Source organism: Pyrus communis, chromosome 9 (assembly GCF_041283825.1).
Source record: "Pyrus communis isolate YQ-2024b chromosome 9, ASM4128382v1, whole genome shotgun sequence".
NCBI lineage: Eukaryota > Viridiplantae > Streptophyta > Magnoliopsida > Rosales > Rosaceae > Pyrus > Pyrus communis.
In genome coordinates, this window is record NC_142573.1 from 2,146,089 (window position 1) to 2,166,517 (window position 20,429).

At 37.0% G+C, this 20,429-nt stretch overlaps 6 protein-coding genes across 6 annotated transcripts; 2 read left to right on the forward strand and 4 right to left on the reverse strand.

Moving 5' to 3' along the window:
- LOC148694012 (uncharacterized) lies at positions 1–2,750 on the reverse strand. Its single transcript, XM_088699441.1, has 3 exons — positions 976–2,750; positions 582–861; positions 1–408 (listed from the first exon to the last, which is right to left on the reverse strand). Exons 1-3 carry the CDS (start codon positions 1,285–1,287, stop codon positions 368–370), a joined length of 633 nt encoding a protein of 210 aa, XP_088555567.1. The 5' UTR covers positions 1,288–2,750; the 3' UTR covers positions 1–367.
- A 1,923-nt stretch (positions 2,751–4,673) lies between these two features.
- Positions 4,674–5,973, reverse strand: LOC137740855 (LOB domain-containing protein 27-like). Its single transcript, XM_068480662.2, has 2 exons — positions 5,153–5,973; positions 4,674–4,972 (listed from the first exon to the last, which is right to left on the reverse strand). The coding sequence occupies exons 1-2, from the start codon at positions 5,971–5,973 to the stop codon at positions 4,873–4,875; spliced, it is 921 nt and encodes a 306-aa protein (XP_068336763.2). The 3' UTR covers positions 4,674–4,872.
- Positions 5,974–8,290: 2,317 nt separating this feature from the next.
- Positions 8,291–9,374, forward strand: LOC148694013 (uncharacterized). The gene is made up of 2 exons (XM_088699445.1): positions 8,291–8,446; positions 8,554–9,374. The coding sequence occupies exons 1-2, from the start codon at positions 8,291–8,293 to the stop codon at positions 9,235–9,237; spliced, it is 840 nt and encodes a 279-aa protein (XP_088555571.1). The 3' UTR covers positions 9,238–9,374.
- A 1,276-nt stretch (positions 9,375–10,650) lies between these two features.
- On the forward strand, positions 10,651–12,433 carry LOC137740856 (uncharacterized). The gene is made up of 3 exons (XM_088699443.1): positions 10,651–11,425; positions 11,511–11,802; positions 12,123–12,433. The coding sequence occupies exons 1-3, from the start codon at positions 10,781–10,783 to the stop codon at positions 12,137–12,139; spliced, it is 954 nt and encodes a 317-aa protein (XP_088555569.1). The 5' UTR covers positions 10,651–10,780; the 3' UTR covers positions 12,140–12,433.
- Positions 12,362–14,613, reverse strand: LOC137740854 (pentatricopeptide repeat-containing protein At3g28660). The gene is made up of 2 exons (XM_068480660.2): positions 12,756–14,613; positions 12,362–12,632 (listed from the first exon to the last, which is right to left on the reverse strand). Exon 1 carries the CDS (start codon positions 14,480–14,482, stop codon positions 12,983–12,985), a length of 1,500 nt encoding a protein of 499 aa, XP_068336761.2. The 5' UTR covers positions 14,483–14,613; the 3' UTR covers positions 12,362–12,632; positions 12,756–12,982.
- A 934-nt stretch (positions 14,614–15,547) lies between these two features.
- Positions 15,548–18,818, reverse strand: LOC148694014 (uncharacterized). The gene is made up of 3 exons (XM_088699619.1): positions 18,580–18,818; positions 16,766–17,397; positions 15,548–16,669 (listed from the first exon to the last, which is right to left on the reverse strand). Exons 2-3 carry the CDS (start codon positions 16,934–16,936, stop codon positions 16,472–16,474), a joined length of 369 nt encoding a protein of 122 aa, XP_088555745.1. The 5' UTR covers positions 16,937–17,397; positions 18,580–18,818; the 3' UTR covers positions 15,548–16,471.
- Between the last annotated feature and the right edge of the window lie 1,611 nt (positions 18,819–20,429).

Consider the following 20,429-nt stretch of genomic DNA (forward strand, 5'->3'; position numbering starts at 1 on the left):
TACTCATCAATAAAACTGATGTAATATCTATATCCTTCAATTGATATCTTTGGAGAATGCCCCCATACATCTGAATGTACTCTTTCAAATACAAAGGTAGCACTACTTTGTTTTACAGGAAAAGATTGCCAACACATTTTACTTGAAATACATGAAGTCCATATGGACTGAGAATGATTTATACTAACTGGTACTTTTGCTGCTTTCATCATAGCTGTCAATACTTCTTCAGAAGGATGGCCTAGCCTCATGCCAGATTGCAGTCTTTATCTTCTTTCCTATAAAGCCAACTTCCACATCTTTTATCTTCTAATTTGCAGGAAACAATCTTGAAAACACTGTCACAGGTATTGTAAAAATATCCCCATCACTCATTCCTTGATAGAGTATCACATTGGTTGCCTTGTCCTGTATGAAAAACACATTATCATCACATATAAACCAGCAGCCATTATCATAGCACAATTTCTTAACTGACAGAAGATTCACAGTGATATGGGGTACATGCAAAACATTTTTCAAGAATAAGCAATGATCTTGAGTAAAAAGTTTAGTGGAACCAATATGCTTCACATCCTAACCTGGACCATTTCCAATGATTATCTTCTCATCACCATTGTATGCAGTGACTTGATTCATATTGTTGACATTTGCTATCATATGATGTGTAGCACCAATATCTAGGACCCATGTATCATCAGCAGAAAACCCATGTGGTTGAGGCTTATTTGGTACTTGAGAGTAACTATGTGAACCTTGTGCAGACATGGCAGTGAGTGTTGGAGGTGGTGGAGCCCCGTGATAGGCATAATTGTTCCTATGAAAACAGTCCAGTGCATTGTGGCCCTTCTTTCCACAGATCTGACATACCAAGAGTTGATATTGATTGCTATTAGTTGTACTCTTAAAATGACAATTAGGCGCAATGTGACCTTTTCTGGAGCATATTTGACATTCAGGAGTAATGGAACTGACCATTGAAACTTGACTGTGAACTCTTGCCTTGATCAGAAAAGTTGCCATTTTATCCCCTACTTTTGTTGCCAAAGTAAGGTTTTGAAGCGTTGTGTCCATAGGAATTCTTGTTAGAATTGAATGTCCTTCAATTTTGAGTATTGAAATGCCTTTGATTACTGCCAGTAAAACAAAATCCTCCTTGATAACCATTTTCCCCCACATTAGAGCTTTCACCCCCTTGATAACCATTTGCCCCCATGGTTGAACTTTCACCTTGATAACTACCATTTGCTTGATAAGAACCAGTATGACCATTACCATTATCACCATTCATATACATTGCAGACATTGAACCTGTAAGAGCTGTGACTCTGGATTCTATGGTAAGTTCAGCGCTGAGAAGCTGTGCATGGAAGTCTTTCAAAGAGATTGGTGTTTCCCTTGCCAATATCACAGTTCTGATCATATCAAATTCCTGTGATAATCCAGTCAAAACAGCAATAACCAGATCATTTTCAAATACCCTTTCTCCAGCAAAGATTAATTGATCTCTTATAGCCTTTAACTTCAACAAAAACTTGTCAATCGAATCCCATCCTTTTTGTGCAGTATGGAACTCAGTCTTCAACTGATTAATCCTGGATACTGAGACAGAAGCAAAACGATCTTGTAGAGCACTCCATGCTTCCTGTGAAGTTTTACATCCAATAACATGCTCTATAGCATCATCAGATAAGGTAGCAATAAGCAAACTAAGTAAAGCCATATCCTTTCTCACCCAATTCTTTTAGGCAGTAGTTATCTCTCTTATCACACTTGTCTCAGTATGAATCACATATTTAGGTGGACATGGATTATCCCCCGTAAAGAAATCCAACATATCATAACCACGCAAGACTGATTGAAACTGAAAATGCCATTTGACAAAGTTATCATCTTGCAACTTCAAGGTAAGCATTCCCAAAAGATTTTCAATCTTCACAGATTCTGTAATATTCTCAGAGATGGTGACAATCAACACAAGAATTCTACTTATTCTCAACAAAGTTCAAGAAACTATCAATCAAGATTTGTATACAACTTGCAATTAAGAGCAACGCACAAAACCCTCTTCGGCAATTAGCCTTTAAAAAAGAGGACATAGCAGAAAGACTTCAAGATTCAACACTCCGGCAATTGGCCTTCAAGGAGTAGAAATTATACAAACCAAGAAAAAGATGGCAATCGGCTTTTGTAAACATTCATATCTTCGAAAGACACTTCAACTGGCCATCGGCCTTGTAAAAAATAGAGAAAAGAGTAACGAAGAACTCACTGACACAAAACAGCAAACAGTTAGAGGGCACAATACTTTCTCGGCAAATAAACCACCATTAACGATCACCAAGACCACCAGATCTTGATCCTCCTTTTGCATAAAGCAGTATCCGGTCAGAAATTGTGCAGCGGAAAATGGACGATCACCACCGGCGATGATACCATATTAACACTATACTATGAATCGAAGAAGAAGAACAAAGTAATACCAAGTTGTAGAGAAGAGAGAGATATTTATTACGTCTCAAATACAGTACAAAGGGTTGGGTTTAGTTATATAAATAGTTGGATTTAGCATCAAGAGCTATAAATTGCAATAATAACCAGCTACAATGCACTCATAGCCATGTGAGTTGCGCTCCTCATATATGAGAGATCTACGTTCATAAGAAAGATGTGCTTCACATATGAGGCATGCTTAACTTATGGAAACATACTTCACATAGGCATGATTCACTCAAACACAAACATAAATTCTGTATGAGATTGACTACAATACAATCGCGTATTTAATACAATCATCATTTTAACGGTCAATTTTTTGTCTTCTAATTTATATACATTCACTCGAAACAACCCAACCCGCAACTCAAAACATGGAAGCCCATACAAATTGTTGTTTCTTTATCAATAGTTACTCCGTTAGAAAAATTTAATAAGAGCTTCTTAGTAATTATAGTATCTTAAGCCTTCAGTAGTAATATTCTAAATTGTGTGCGTGTGTGAATATTAGTAGCATGTAAGAGGTAACTAGTTAGTAAATTAATACGTTCCTTTTTCGATGATCTAAACCAAACATTTTCAAGGTCATCACTCAAATAAGAAGTGATTAGTGTGGAGCAAAAAGTAATTCTAGAGCTAACAGTGGACTTTTACCCACAAGTGACGAAGATACTCACATTAAATTGGCAAGGCCCACATTCGATTCGTGCGCAATTCAACATAACTGAAGACATAAGAGGCTGACTAAAAGTCAAAGATATTAAAGAGATCTCCTTTTGTTCAAAAAAAAAAAAAAAAAGATAAGATCTCCTAATTGAAGATAAAATCAATCAAGAATCACGATCATATCCAGTTAAGAATATTTCAAAGATAATCTCAAGATATTATTTAAATAATATCGTTGTGATAATTGTTTCCTCATCCATCATGCAGATGACTCATCTTGGCCGATCAAATGTCATGTCAGGGCAAAGGCTACACATGTGGTCGGCCTAACTCCTATAAAAACCCCATCTCCACCAACTTCTAGTAAGCTTTGGCTACGCAATTAAGCTTTAAACTTTCTCGGCATCGGTTGATCAAAAGTATTTAATTGTTTTGTAGGTACATTTTTTTCAAGACTGAAGATGACGAAAATTTGCTACCACAATTAGTTATCTAGCTTTAATTCGCGTAAACTCTTCATTTGATCTTCTCAAAATTAACAACTCAAATCATAAGATGAAACCGTGAAATGTGCTCAAGCACTAACCAATTAGTAAGTTGTTTAAGCACACTTTACAACTTAATCTCATTATTCAAACAACGATAACATATCCGTCACCACATTGATGAAATATCAATAGCCACATTGTTGACATATTGACAACAAATTGACACCATATTGGTGACAAGTCGTGCGAGAATATTGACATATCCATATCGGTAAATATCAACAACGTATTAATTATACGTATTGACATCCCATATCAACACAAATCTACATATTATCAGTAATATAGATGAAATATTACATATCAATAACTCTCCCGCTCCATGAATAGTGGAGCAGGGTATCTGCTGTGAAGTGCTCATGAGGTTTATATTGCAACATGTATCATAATATGATACGATATTTCACTAAAAATGCAAACTAGCTAACTACCACCGTAGTTCTACATAGAATGCACATTTTTTGGCGTATAAAATATTGGATTGAAACTAATAAGTTACTATTTTCAATGCATGTTTAATTAAGGAAGAAATAAAAAAAATTACGGCCAACTTGGAGATAGGAGATCAATTGCTCTAGAAGAAAACTCATTCATTCCAATCTCTCCAAAATGAGAGGATTAGAAGAAAAAAGTTTACTTCATGTTTAATCAATCATCTCAAATATACCTTGAATTTAAAATTATTCATTTTCAATAACATCCTCTATGCAAACTGCGCATGTGATGATCTTCTTATGCAACTGACCTTTCAGACGAGAGAAGAGAAACCATCACTTTGATTTTGTTAAACAATATTATGTGTGTTTTAATATTTTTCATGATCGCATCAATCAAAATGGCTAAAGAGATATTGTTGCCTATCACACTAATATTTAACAAAAGAAATAATAACTTTATTAATTAACACTAATAAAATTGTGAAATGTCTGATAGAACTTGGGAGTAGAAATATAGAAGGGCAGTGAAAAATTTAAGTGCATATCAATCCTCTGCAAAAATGATTGATTAAGAGCTAGCCTACATCTCTTATTCAATGAATGCGTACGTGGAAACAATTAAACAAAATTGTTGAGCTTTGAACACCAAATTTAAAAACAAATAGAAAAATTAAGGAACTCGTTCGGAAATTACTTGAATTACTTCAGTTGTTTTCTAGCTATAGCTACCTCACACTTGTTAGACTGAAGCATGCTGCCGCACTCTTGAGATCATTCTGTGAGACATGTTCGATCGATTGCGTGCCCTTGAACGATGATTCAGCACTGCATATAATTAAATTAAATTTGTAAGCAAAATTGTAGCATAAAATCATCTAAACTACGGTACTGCAGAAAGGGAACACTGATCTAGCCAACTAGGCTAAGCCGAGGTCAGCAATTACACAACATATAGTAACATAAATCTCAAATTATAGAAGACAACTAGTTAAACATTGCACATACCTAGACTCGCAGGCTTCTTTAGATTCGATATACGATTGTCGATCATCAGCAATTGTATCAAATGGAATGTCATCATAATCATGGGGAACATCCATTTCTTGGTGAATAGGAAAGGCTTGTGAAGGAACCAAATTGGACTGAATAGCCATAAGTTGTTCGACATTGTTATCGTTATAATAGGGATGTTGAACCCTAAGAGGTTTTACCATATTATCATTTTCGTCAATATAAACCCCATTAAGTCCATTTGCAAGATACTCATTAGCCACCCAGGGCATTCCACCACTGCCACCAGAAGCATATTGATACGGATATTGATGTTGTTGATAAAGTGTCAGAGCCGCCGCATCGGTGTTCGTAGGTATGCCTAGCTGCAACTGCGATGAAGGACGCGAGTAGTGCTGCGGAGAAGTAGGCATTCGATATTGACATTGATCCTTGCAAATTGCAAGATGCGTTCTCACATATCGAAGCTCTTCTTGGGCTTGCTGTAACTGGAAAGTTAATTGGTTTATGATGCCCATACATCCGGTGACTGGAAATTTGGCACACATATTGGATTCATATATGATCGATCTCATAGCCTCCTCCCTTTTCTCAGGATGAACTTGCTTTAGAATCTTCATTATGTTTGCAACGCCGTACAATCGGTGGGCGTTTTGAAACAGCTTCGGTTGATCGGGCGGAAAGTGTGGAGCAAGAGCGCAGTCCTTAGCACACTTTCGTCTTTGGTATTTGCACGCAGCACAGGCTTGGCTTGTGCCTCCTTTTATCGTCATTGTAGGGTAGAATGTACATTCATCAACCTTTTTGGCGATCATCAATTAGGGTTTAATAACTTGATTGGAGAGAGGGAGAGGAAGAGAAATATAGATGCAAAGACAAAAGTGATTGGAATTATAAGGCTGGAAAATTGGTGGAAAGGAATAAGAATATGCGATATGGTTTGGTTTTCACCGTCAAAAACCAGATTTGATCGATTGCGATTAACGAGAGTGAGGTGGATTAGAAGACCAAGTAAAATTTGAACGTTTCTCTATTCAAAAGTAGATCTTGTTGAACTGATTTGTAAGTATCTCGGGAGTCATATTTATACACAGTTGCACGGTTAGCTTAGGCTGTTTGGTAATTTTCCACTGTATATATTTATACCTGGAAAATCACCAGTATACCCCTCTTCACTTTGTTGTGATAGACGTGGGCTAACCATTGTAACTAAAGCTAGCTAGTTGTCTTGGATGAGATTATGTATGTGCCAAAATAAAGAAAAAAGAACTAAGGAGAAACACCAGCCACAAATTACAACACAAAAGGCCGTCCATGCATGGTATAAAGTAGGGTGTGGTTAAATTTTTGTGGACACAAACAGTTTGTCCTATATTTTACCTTGCCTTTGGCAAAGAGTTAATTACCTTGATTATTTCTTTTAATTTTTCTTCGGTAAAGAGTGAAAAAAAGTAGATTGTATAAGTTTCACAGTAATTAGAAGTCTGAAATTCTAGTTTCCCTTCATTACTTTGAGTCCTGTTATTCTAAGGTCTTCAAAATGTTTAAGTCTTTGGATCTAAACTAATATAATCTCATGGTTAATATTTATTTGGTCCTCACAAATCCTCAAAATGGAGACCTTAGGAGAGTAGGACTGCATTACTTTTGTCTCACATTTGAAAAAACATGATGAGATAAGTACATTATAAATCAAATTGTATGTATGATCATGATAATTGAAATTGAATATTAATGAACCATTTATTTATGGAAAATGTCTCAAAATGATCCATATATAGAGAACTAAAACTCCTACAATGTCACTTAGTATTACGGTATAGTGGTATTCATTTCGCTTGTAAGTGAGACGTCTTAAGTTCGAACTTGAACCACATTATTGCTAGCCATTGTAAGGCTAACCGACCCTTCTCCTCCTTATAGTGTAGATAATATCGTTTGTTATAAAATTAATAAATTAAAAAAAATAAAAAAACATCTTCTACAATTCTAACTCGTTCGACTCTTTATTCGACAATTTTTCTGTAAACATATATGTTCCACCTTTTATTCAATCCATAATATATATAAAGATCCTTTAACAAGAGGGATTCTCATTTTTCTCTTGACCGTTAGATTAACTTTAATGAAATTATATGGTTAAGATTAAATCACAGGCCACACAATTTCAACCATACAATTTCATTAAAGTCAATCTAATGGTTAAAAGGGAATCCTCATTTTTTTAGAAAAATAAGGATCCCTCTTATTAAAGGATCCGTATATATAATTAAGTATACATATCCGTCTAACTGCTTGAAGAAGTATAATCAACCTAATTAATTAAGGATATATTATAGCTTAAGTAATAATTTGAATAGGGTTTGATCATCATGTGAAGTTGAGTGCGTTCGAGAGGTGGAAAGTAAAAGACTTGGCGGCCAAGTTGTATAAACTCCATAACATCCACGCAGTATGTTTCCCGTAGACAAATGCAACGATAAAAAAACGTACTATAAAATTGTTTAGGAAGTAGAAATTGTGTGGACGGAACCAATATAAGCCAAGAGAATTACCCCACATTTATCTTCTATTATATTAACTAATCATTTTTCTTTTTTCTTTTTGGTTCTTGATTAATTAATACCTTGTTTGAAATTGCTTTTAAAATGATTGAAAATGTTTTTGAAACCAATTCTTAATAAAAATCTAAGTGGATCCTGAAAAAACACTTGATGTGCCTTTTGAAAAAAGCACTTCATGTGCTTCTCGATAAAGCACATAGCACATATTTGATGCTGGTTCCTTCTAATGTTGATGTTTTTGGAAACTAAAATCAATTTCATCAAAAATTCTTTTAATCATTTTAAAAGCATTTCCAAATAATTCGTAATTAATTGATTCTAAAAAATTAATTGTTTGTAATAAAAAAAAATACTAACCACACATTTCTCTATGCAGGTACTTCAACGCTAAATAATTCATTCAAATTATGCTATGTAGAGAATTCAAACTTCTCTAGCCAATTTAATTAAGCTCAAATCTGCATAATTTATCCAAATTGATGTGTTTTTTACTTCTACACGTACCGGCTTGATATAAATTTTCATTAATTTCATAATTCGATCATAACCATCCCTTTAATTGTATTGTATGCGTCTCCCTTACAGTTCCTCACGTGCTGCCTCAAACTTTTGGCTACCTTTTGCCTCTAATTCCTTCTCTTCCTATTCCGCCTTATTTTCTGATTCTTCCATTGAGCACCGCCACCGACGGCAATGCGTAAATTTGCAGCCCATTTTATTCGAGGTATAAATTAATTCAAATTTATATACCCGACGTATTTTTGCTCAATCATGCATGCATGCATAACCCTAATTATCTATATAATTAATACGTTGTGCCTAATGATTCAGATCAGTGCATGCAATAACTGTATGGATTTTCTCAAAAAAGCCAAGGTGGTACGATTTCGAAGCCACCACAACAAATACCTATTAGCCGATGACGATCAAGTGTCGGTGTGGCAGAACCGCGAGGGAACGGTGCAGAACGCGCGGTGGACGGTGGAGTTAATTAGCGATAATCCAAATGCATTGCGATTGAAGAGCTGTTTCGGGAAATACTTAACGGCGTTAAGCACGCCGTTCATTCTAGGGATCAAATGCAACAAAGTCCTGCAAACCACGCCAAAGATGTTGGATCCGATAGTGGAATGGGAGCCGGTAAGAGACGGGTTCAAGTGGAAGCTGAAGACGGCGAACGGGCAATTCTTGCGTGCAAGCGGGTGTTGCGTGCCGCCTTGGAAAGACACGATCACGCACGACAATCCGTGTAGAGGTGTGATGAGAGATTGGGTTCTGTGGGATGTGGAAGTTGTGGAGATTCGTGAACAACAACAACAAGAACAAAGGAACGTTGATAATGTGAATGATAGTGCTAGTTGTTATAGTACTACTGCAACACAAGATCCAACAGAACCGGATCCACAGTCTGTTTCGCGGTCGGAATCTTCACAAACACAGCCAGACTCTCCAGCCGGCGTTGATCTTTCTTCATCCAAAGATCATGTATCGGATTCGGATAAAAAAAATACATAACATGACGTTGGAGTTTGGGGTTATTAATTAGGAAATATGATATGTATGCAAGAAAATTAGGGTTGTACTTGCATGATTTGTATGAATGATCAGATGATCTTCTATCTACAAAATAGAATAAGTTATATATTTACACACACGCAACAAATAGCAGGCTTCTCTCTCTCTCTCTCTCTCTCTCTCGCCTAACCCTAGAGCAAAATACACAGAACTATTCCCAAGCCGCCGGCCCCTGCCCTTGGCTTGGGGTCGGTGGCAAGTTGGCAACCCGCCTTTTTCCCTCCCCATCCCCTCGTCGTTCCCTTCACTTGTGAGCTTTTGTGTTATAAGGTTCCTTTCTGAGCTTTTGTCTCAGCGTTTTCCCTGATCTCCGTTCAGATCTCCCGTTCCTCCACTCCCTTTTGCCTTAGATTTCAAAATCCTTAACTCTGAAATTCGTTTCTTTCCGGCTCATGCACCATGATTCTCATCAGTCATCACTCCAATGTCCACCCTTCCCAATTGGCTCAGTTTCTTCATCCTCACTCGTTAAAGTCCTCTCCTCTCCCTCGGTCCAACATCAATCTATGTCTGCAACTACTCATCTTAAACGCGACTTGTCTCGTATTTTTCGGAAAGTGCGTAGAGTTTCAGCTCAGATGTTTGCACTACTCCTTCTATGTGTTTGTTGGCTCTGTTACTCGTGGGTTGGCTATTACCACTGTTTTCCTCTAATTTGTGGATGCAGTCTCTTAGGTGCGATATTGGAATCGATAAGTGCGAAGTGCCCATTCGATCTAGAACGAAATTGGAGGAGTTTGGAATTTTCTTTTTCTGCAATTTTCTTGACAATATATATATATATATATATATATATATTTTTTTTTTTTACACCACACGCACTATCACCAATCAATTGGATTTTGCATAATGTGTTACTTTTTCTATTAAATGAAGCTAAAATCCTCCAATTAAATTTTGGATTTCAGCAAAGTTCTTGTGTTTAGCTGAAACAAATTTCCAAAAATTGATTAGCTATTAAGGAAATTGACTGTAGTCATCATTATTACAATTCTTTTTTTAGATAAAAAATCTCACTAATATTGCTGATTAACCGCTTTCAACTAAACATTTAAAAAAGAACGCTAACATTAGTTGTAAACGTATCAACAATTCATAACCCCTTAACTATTAATATGCTTTTTAACCGCCTCGTTAGCCGCTGATAAGCTTTTTACGCACCTCATTTTGTACAGGAGAAAATCATACATGTTTGTTACTCCTCTTTTTATAATTCTTTTTCAACTAAGAGAACTTCTTTTTTGTAATAGAAAAAGATATATATAGTTTCCTCAATTTCCTCAACATCTCTCAACCGTTGCCTCCAATTCTTTCCCCTTCACAAACACATAATGCAAGACGCGAACTTACTTCATATCATTTCCCGTTTTTAGTCCAAGGGTACAAAACGCATTGAAAATTTAAGACGAAAATACAATCGAAAATCCGTATTTCTGACAATTAACGCTGTACATTTTGTTCAATCGATCTCTCTGATGTTTTTATGTGCTTAATCACAGTACTTGATCGGTCTTATTGTTTCCTAGAGCTACATATATATATGGAGTTCTTCAAAAAAGCCAGATCAGTACGCTTCCGGAGCCACCACGGAAAATATCTATTAGCAGACGAGGATCAAGAGACTGTTTTCCAAGATCGCGAAGGCACGGCAAAGAATGCCAAATGGATGGTGGAGTTTGTCGAAAATGCAAACACTTTACGGTTCAAAAGCTGTTATGGCAAGTACTTAACAGCCTCTAGCATGCCATACCGTCTTGGATTGCGAGGCAAGAAAGTTCTGCAAACACTGCCAAAGAGATTAGATTCTTCCCTTGAATGGGAGCCTGTAAAAGAAGGATATCAGGTCCGGCTCAGGACGCCCTATGGCCAGTTCTTGCGCGCAAATGGGGGCGTACCGCCTTGGAGAAACTCTGTCACCCATGATATCCCTCAAAGAACTGCAAAACAGGATTGGGTTCTGTGGGATGTAGATGTTATAGAGGTTCGGGTTGAATCTCCAGAACGTCACCCAGTGGCGAAACCCCCTCCTCCACAACCAGATGCATTGCCTTCGAAGTCTTCAGCACCTTCAGAACCTACATCTCCATCTAAGATTGAGCTTAGGATGCCGAGAGCTTCCAAACACCAGGTTGGTTTTAATTAACAAATATGACTTCTATGATTATCAAGTTTAATTATATTTTTGGCTTCTTATTGTTTGTTCTTAAACGCAGTCAAGCGAGTCATTTGATCATGATTCGCCAAAGAAAGATGCAGGGAGAATGATCTACTATTGTGTTGCTAATAAGAAAGGAGACGTTGAGGATTCATTGGAAGAGTTTTCCTTCCCATTCAAGGGTAGTGAGGTAGAAGGGTTGAAGCAAAAGTTGAAGGAAGAAACCGGATTGGAGGAAATTGTTGTGTGTTCACGCAATCCTCTGACTGGAAAACTTTATCCCCTTCGCTTACATCTTCCGCCAAACAACCACGATATGCATATCATTGTAGTTCCGTCATCGTCCAAAGGTTAGAATTGTTTCAAAGGGTTTTCATGTTTTCGTCTTGATAATTCTTAAATGTTTGATGTCTGATTCCAAAAAACTTACTGGAACAAAAGTATTTCGTACCAAATTTGTTGATCACATTGCTAAACACCTCTGTCACAGATGTGCAATTTACACAAAACCAACCTATATAAGTGCGTTTCACCTCTGTGAGAGACGTGATCAGTGAATGTGATACATGCGTGTTTCTTAGGGGATACATATTTAACGAAAATGTATGTTTACTCCTTGTTTCGTTTTATACTTGTGGTTTAACTATGATTGTCTTCCGCCCTTCACCAGCAAGAAGTGAGTCTTGACTGATTTGCAAAACCCGTTTAACAACATCAGATACCTTCTTGTTCATATTCTGTACATTCAGCTCCAAACCTGCTCAAATTTGCGATTATAGATAGGAAAGGAAGTAGCACATCATGCAAAAGAAGCAAGGAAACGTTGTTAGCAGATTTTTTACCCGGGCCTGATGGAATTACTCTATTCAATTTTCGATATTCTTGATGTATGAGAACAAAAAACAAGTCTAATTAATGTGAGGTTGAAGTGTATAACTGAAATCAGTAAGTTGAATACAAATGCAGCCAATTCATCTTTAATCTCATTAGAAATACAGGATACAATTCATGGAGCTGAGACATCAGGAAATTGTGTTATGGTGCTAGCAACTCTACTAACGTTTCCATGATAAGAAAAATTAAGGAAGCAGATTTACCGGCAACCTTTTTTTTGGGTTGACATACTAGTCTTCATTGCAGGTGGTGATCGACAGCAACTTCGTTATCCTAGAACCGAATCCTGCAAAGATTTTATCTCCAAATTATAAACATTATTTCATCCAAATGCTTGTGGGTTAGAGGGTTAATAACATGGAATAAGATATGCAGGATGTAACTGTCCGTAGGAAAGAATTTCACGCACCCTTTTCTGCCTCATTCAGAGTGATGAGGATATTTCCCAATCAATCTCAGCATGCATCTTTAGACATAACCTAGTGGCAAGCGAAGCTCACAAAGCTTGAAACTTTGAAGAGAACATTTGAGCAGCAACAATTTATGGCAAGTACCGACGGGCAACAAGAAGTCATAATCCTTGATGATTCGCAATCCAGAAGGACCAGACGTGTTAACAATAGGTATGCAGACCCTTCAATCCTGAATTAAGTCAGCAGATATCAGCTCCAGCATAGCACCCATCTGTGCTCGGTGTAAATGTGATACATCTCCTGAAACAAACTCATTAACTTTTCCATCCACCTCTATCATACTGCATCCTGGTGTCTTATTCGTTCCTCGTTCACCGATCATCTTCCTTATCCTAACCGCATCTTCACTTCTCCGTGCACCCAAATAAATGTTTGATAACTGAACATAAGCAACAGCTTCTTCTTCGCTGTCCTTATTTTCTAGCTGTAGAAGTTCTTCAACAGCAAGCTCTGCAAGATCAACATTCTTATGGACTCGGCACCCACTCAGTAAAGCACCCCAGACAGAAGCAAGTGGCTTCATGGGCATTCTTCTAATAAGCTGAAGTGCTTCTTCTAGCCAACCTGCCTTGCAGAGCAAGTCTATAACACAGCTATAATGCTCATGTTTTGGCACAATCCCATATTGAGTTTTCATGTTTTCGAGCAGAGACTTGCCCTTCTCGAGGAGACCTGCATGAGTACAAGCCATTAGCACTCCAAGAAGGACCACCCCATCAGGCCTGAGGCCATCCACTACCTGCATTCTATCCAAGCAATGAAACACTTCAGTTGCATATCCGTGTGCTGCAAACCCTCCAATCATGGCTGCCCACGAGACTGCATTTCTTTTCGACATTCTCTCAAAGGCTTCCACGGCCAAATTAATACAACCACACTTGGCATACATATCTACGAGCGCAGTCCCAACAAACACGTCTGACTTCAACTCTTTCTTCTTTTTAACGTACTCATGAATCCACTTCCCTTGCCAAAGAGCCCCCAGATTAGCACAAGCCGCGAGCCCTGTAGCAACACAAAAGTGATCAGGCTCAAACCCACATACCAACATCTCCCGGAAAACCTCCAGAGCTTCGGAAGCCAACCCACATTTCAAATACCCATTCACAAGAACATTCCACTGTATAACATCTCTCTGATGAATTTCATCAAACAGCTTCCGGGCATCATCTAAAACCTTGCACTCAGCGTACAATCTAACAAGCGCCGTCTGAATATGAGCATCCAACAAAACCAACCCATTTTTCACCACCCAACTGTGAATTTCCTTCCCCGAAACTAGACAAGAACAATTCACGCAACCCAGTATCACAAAATTAAACGTATAGTTATCGGGTTCTAAGCCGCTCTGTTTTAACATCAAATGGAAGTAATACATCGCCAAATGCGGCTCAGAACTACGATAATATGCTCTAATGAGAGTGTTGTATATGTACAAATTGGGGGTCTGGGTTTGGTCGAAGAGAAGAGACGCGTACGGGAGGTTGCCGGAGTCCGATAATGCGCAGAAGGCGATGAGTTTGCTGACGGCGTAGGTGTTGAGGTGGACGCCGGAGGTGACGAAGACGGCGTGGGTGGCTCGGAGATTGAGCATGCTGGTGCAGCGTTGTGCTAAATACATGCAGCGGCTCCATGCCTGTGTAGTATAGAGGAGTTGGCTCATGCGCTTCTACGTGTTTAAGAAATTGCCAACAGAAAGTATGCATGCACGAGTAGGGGGCGAAGCAAGGACGTCCCTACAACTCAAATTGATAGACTATTAAATCGAATAGCTTTAAAGTTTATGATAGGATGCACTACGGTTTAATGGTATTTCTCTTCATAAGTAAGTGAGACATCTTAGATTTGATTCTCGCCAAAGATAAATTTGAACCATATTATTGCTAGCCTATTGTGAGGCTAAGCCCACCTGTTCTCCATGTAAATAATATCATTTATTTTAAAAAAAAAATTACGATAAGATAATGTTAGCAAAACAAAATTTGTAAACTAAATAACATGTTTTTGTTTTGAGTACATCGATATTTTTACACTAAGGGGAGATGAGTTCAGCTAAACTACACAATGGGCAGTCTAATTTGGTATCGAATTCGCCATCTATGAGATTCGAGCCTAAGACCTTTCACTTTCCAAGTGGAGAGGAATACCACCAAACCATAGTATTCAGTGGCGTAAACTAATTGACATGAAAGTTGATGATTGCATTATGATTTAAATGTTGATTTACGTAGAGACTAAATTTGTAAACTAAATGCCAAGAAAGTTGATGATTGAATTATGACTTAAGAGTTGATAATTGTTTTTATTCATATTAATGACACATCATTTACTTTGTAAATTTTATCTACAAATTTAGTCTCGTCAGCATTAGCCGAGCGAAAATTGGTGGTTTAGATTGGATCGAAACCTTTGGGTACCGTTTGGTACACAGACGAGACGGAATGGAACAGAGGTTCTGTGTTATGTTTGGTACGCGAAAGACGGAACAGGACGGTTGTTTCGTTTTGTGTTTGGTACGCGTTAGACGGAACGAAACCAAAAGATTGAATGACTAACTTACCCCTGTTCTATCTGTTGTTTGGTACAATGTTTATGCGTGGGAGGGGACGAGACATTTTTTTTTCGAATTTGTTCATATTTGAACACATAACAATACCATGATTAGCTTTTGGAGATTGCAGAAAAAGCAAGACGAAAAAACAATGGCAGATAATTTAGAGAGAGAAAGTGAATGACTAAAGATTGTATTCCTTGAACAGTGAATGAATTATAGAGAGAGAAAGGTTTTTGTTATTTATACAAGTATTCTTTGCTTCACTCATAAGCTACTAACCAACTAACTAATATCCTTACAATCCCAACAGACCTAATGTGATGCAACAACATACATGGAGACCTATAAAACGAAAAGCAAAGAGCATTGGTAAGTAATAATAAAACAGAAAAACTACACAAATCACAATCAGAAAAGTCTGGTTCCATTTCCCTTTCAAACCAGTTCTCCAAAGCTCTTTCATATTGCCTAAAGCACAATGGTAATGTGGTATGTTAATTCACATAGCCTTCAAAAAAGGAGCCATCGTACTTTTGATCGGGAGATATAGCATCAAAAAAGGAATCCCAGAAATACACATGTACCTATTGAGCACGAGCATTGTATAATGATTAAAGCCAATCATTTATCCGCCATTCCACAATGCACCATTCCTTCGACATCAATCACTTCAACATCCATACTAAACCCACTGTGTAATGCTAAAGAATACAATTCCTATCATTCGAGCTAATAAAATAACAGTGCACCATGTGTTATCTAATGATACAGCAACTCTTAAGTTGTTGAGTTGTTAACACAATTTGAAATCTTCTGCAGGAAGTCCAGCACCATGTCAGCCTAATAGTCATTCCCATAAACAGTCAGATAGTTGAAGCATCTAAGCTCTCAAAAGTCACATACAACTTTCATTATATTCTCAATGAATGCAACAAATTTCTCAAACACAAACAAAAACAATAAGATATTACCTGCAATTGTATATTGTAGCCATCAATGGTTCAAATAACTAGTTAAGGCAAAAAAATGTAAAGTCTACGAGTTCAAGTTGAAGCATATAAGCTCACTAAACATGCAACTTCCACAAGATTTCTCAATTCATTCAGGCAATTTTTGCAAACAAAAAGCAAACAACCAGACAGGGAGGCTTAGGATTGTACTTGTAGCGAATCCATTAGACGAGTGAGACAGAGTAGCCATAAGCATCGACTTCAGAGCCACAGCCGGAGGTGCGGAGATTGCGGGGCTTCCGCCAGCATTGTAAGTGTTCATCATGCTCAGCAAACTCTTCGGAGCCTGCAAAAAACAGAAAAACCCAAATCCCAAATCAGACAAATAAGAAATCTTTCAGATCGATTTCAAACAAATCATCGGGAAAAATCAAGTGGGTACCTCTCGAATCGCCAATTTGGCAATAAGGGACGAAGCTTCGGTTCTGAAAAGAGAGCGGGTTACCAAGTAGTTGTCGCAGAGGTATCGGTCGACGATGAAGGCGATTTGTATGGGGATGACCATTCCCTTCCCCAAATTCTCAAATTTCTTGCCTTTGGATGGCTTCCCCATTTTTTGAATATTGAGAGATGTCGTGGAAAACTAGGGCTCGGATGGAAGGGAGGAAGAAGAAAAAGGAGACGAAGAGGTTGAGATCTAAGGAAATAAACAATAGGAGAGGGGCATTTTTGTCTTAAAATGTTATAATTTTGTATTCTACGGATGTGGAACGAGTCGTTCCAGGGGATGAGGTGGAACGAAAATTCACCCAAAACTTGTCCCGTGAAACAATGCGATCCACCAGTTTTAGGTGCACCAAACATGAGACGAAACGCCTCGTTCCACTCCGTTCCGTCCTGTCCCACGTAACAAACGGTACCTTGAAGTATAGAGGAAAATAGTTCAAGGACCTTTTGACTCCGATTAAATCCAGGGATGAAATCGTCAATTCACGCTCTTTCTAATTGACTCATGCCACGTCATCCCACCTTACCATGTTTTGCTTCTCCGTAGCAAACGGTTGCAGTGACGTACTGTAAAATTGAATATACAGGAGGAGTGCCGATGAGCTTCACCTTGGCATGGTTTTGAATTGATAACATATTAAAATACGTCGGAAATTCAATTATATTATATGTTTTTATCAATATTATCGTTAATGTATTAATAACAAGTCGAGATAATTGTAAATATTATTATTTGTATTGGGTTGTTTTGAATTGTCAACTTCTTAATGTGAGTTTTAACGTTTTATAATATAAATTGATGAATTTTTTATTTATTTATAATTTTCACTTGTTATGACACGAAATGCTTCGATCCATACTTCGTACGCATTAAATAATTTTTGAAAAAGACTTAAGATACGTGGAATGTGGCAGAACCCAATGGATTTTGATCAATCTAGAGCTCTGGAGCTCCAATCAAATCAGGTGTGTTATTAATTACTTTTTTGGTGAACTTTTGTATTATGAGATTATTGTATTAGGTACTCAATCAAATCAGGTGTATTATCAATGGAGGCAGATTGTCTGCATTTTTGTTACCGTGTTATTTTCATCTTTTTTTATTTGTGCAATCACGGTTAAATCATATTAATATTTTATATTAATTTTTTTATAGAAATAATAAGATAAAAAGTAATAAAAATATAAAATGTTGATATGGTTTAACCGTAATCGCATTAATAGGAGAGGATAAGAAAGACACGGTAACAGGAAGACAATCTGCCTCTGTAAGCGAAGGGGTTTCCTTGCTTCTTCTGCACGATGTGCTACTTCCTTTCCTGTCTATACTCGCAAATTTGAGCAGGTTTGGAGCTGAATGTACAGAATATGAACAAGAACGTATCTGATGTTGTTAAACAGGTTTTACAAATCAGTCAAGACTCACTTCCTGCTGAAGGGCGGAAGACAATCATAGTTAAACCACAAGTATAAAACGAAACAAGGAATAAACATACATTTTCGTTATATATGTATCCCCTAAGAAACACGCATGTATCACATTCACCGATCACGTCTCTCACAGAGGTGAAACGCACTTATATAGGTTGGTTCTGTGTAAATTGCACATCTGTGATAGAGGTGTTTAACAATGTGATTGACAAATTTGGTACGAAATACTTTTGTTCCAGTAAGTTTTTTCGAATCAGACATCAAACATTTTAGAATTACCAAGACGAAAACATGATAACCCTTTGTAACAATTCTAACCTTTGGACGATGACGGAGCAACAACGATATGCATATAGTGGTTGTTTGGCGGAAGATGAAAGCGAAGGGGATAAAGTTTTCCAATCAGAGATTGCGTGAACACACAACAATTTCCTCCAATCCGGCTTCTTCCTTCAACTTTTGCTTCAACCCTTCTACCTCACTACCCTTGAATGGGAAGGAAAACTCTTCCGATGAATCCTCAACGTCTCCTTTCTCATTAGCAACACAATAGTAGATCATTCTCCCTGAAAAAAGTAATTAATAATACACATGATTTGATTGAGTACCTAATACAATAGGACAAAGATTGGCTGTCTTTTCACTTTCGGTGCCCTCCAGTGCTCTTCTGTTTGTGTGGTCACGGTTAAGCCATGTCAACATTTGATATTACTATTTATTTTTGTCTTATTATCTCTATAAAAAAACAATATAAAATGTTGACGTAACTTAACTGTGACCACACAAAACATGAGAGCACGGGAGGACAAACAATCCTTGTGCAATACAATAATATCATAATACAAAAGTTTGCCAAAAAAGTAATTAATAAGACACTTGATTTGATTGAGTACCTAATACAATAAGGATTTGGATCCGAGCAGAGGGTCCGAGTCCTACTCATCAAATAATACGGGTTATTGAATTTTGATCCAACGGTTACAATTATTGTAACTTTTAGAAGAACTCCCTATTTGTAACCGTTGGATCAAAATCCAAAGGCCCGTGTTATTTGATGAGGAGGACACGAACTCTCTACTAGGAGATGATCCAAATCCATACAATAATATCATAATACAAAAGTTCGCCAAAAAAGTAATTAATAATGGAGTAGGATTCTCTCCCCTCTTATTCTCATCTCCTTCCCTTCCCTACGCTCACATATTGTTTTTTGTCTTTTGTCTTTATAAAAAAATCAATATAAGATGTTGATATGGCTAAACCGTAACTGTTCAAATTAGGAGGGAAGAAAATATGAGAAAGATTAGGAGAGGAGAGAATCCTTCTCCTTCAACGAAAACATGTATATGTATCAAAATCTAATTTCCCATGGGTCAGCAAATACAGATACCCTAGGTCTATATATATAGGATAATTTGAGGAAAATCAAAATTTTAAACTAAATTATATAAATTAAATGATAAAATAACATAATATTTTAATGAAACAATTTATAAAAAGCTAATGGATACAAACTTATTCTAATTTTTTATTTATTTTGGAAATGTTTTGAATTGAAAATTAGTTAGGAGTTTAATAAAGGTGTGAGTATTAAAATCCTAAATCAATTATTAATTTTTATTTTAAAAAAAAAATATGTAACTGACATGTAAATTCATTATTACATTAATGCTAGAGACTTGGATCAAATTTTGAAAACTAATAAGATTTCAGTCAATGAACACTAGTAATTAGGGACCGGATACTAACTTTTTCTTTAAAATATGATAGGCAGCAAGAAGATTGAATTTCATCATAGGAGCATGGAGTACATTATTTAATCTAAAGGCAGTATGAGGAGTATTAAGCATATATATGTACAAATAGGAGGAATAAAATACTTTCTCAGCATACCTTCTCTCATAAACCCTACCTTTTCAAGCACTCTGAGACCCCACATTTTCCATGTCAATAAGCGATTCAAGTCTCTCCAAATGTGTCCACTCTTTGAATATAGCCAAGTTCACCTGTACACCAGTCATTGCCCAAATTGAGGGTCGCGAAAATGACACTAATTGGTCTGTTGTCAAGGCAAATTGCCTTGAACCAAGGATGTTTTGTATCGATATTCTTGATATAGTCTAGACCTTTTTCTTTGTTGTCATAATCTTCTCATGTGCACAAGCGAG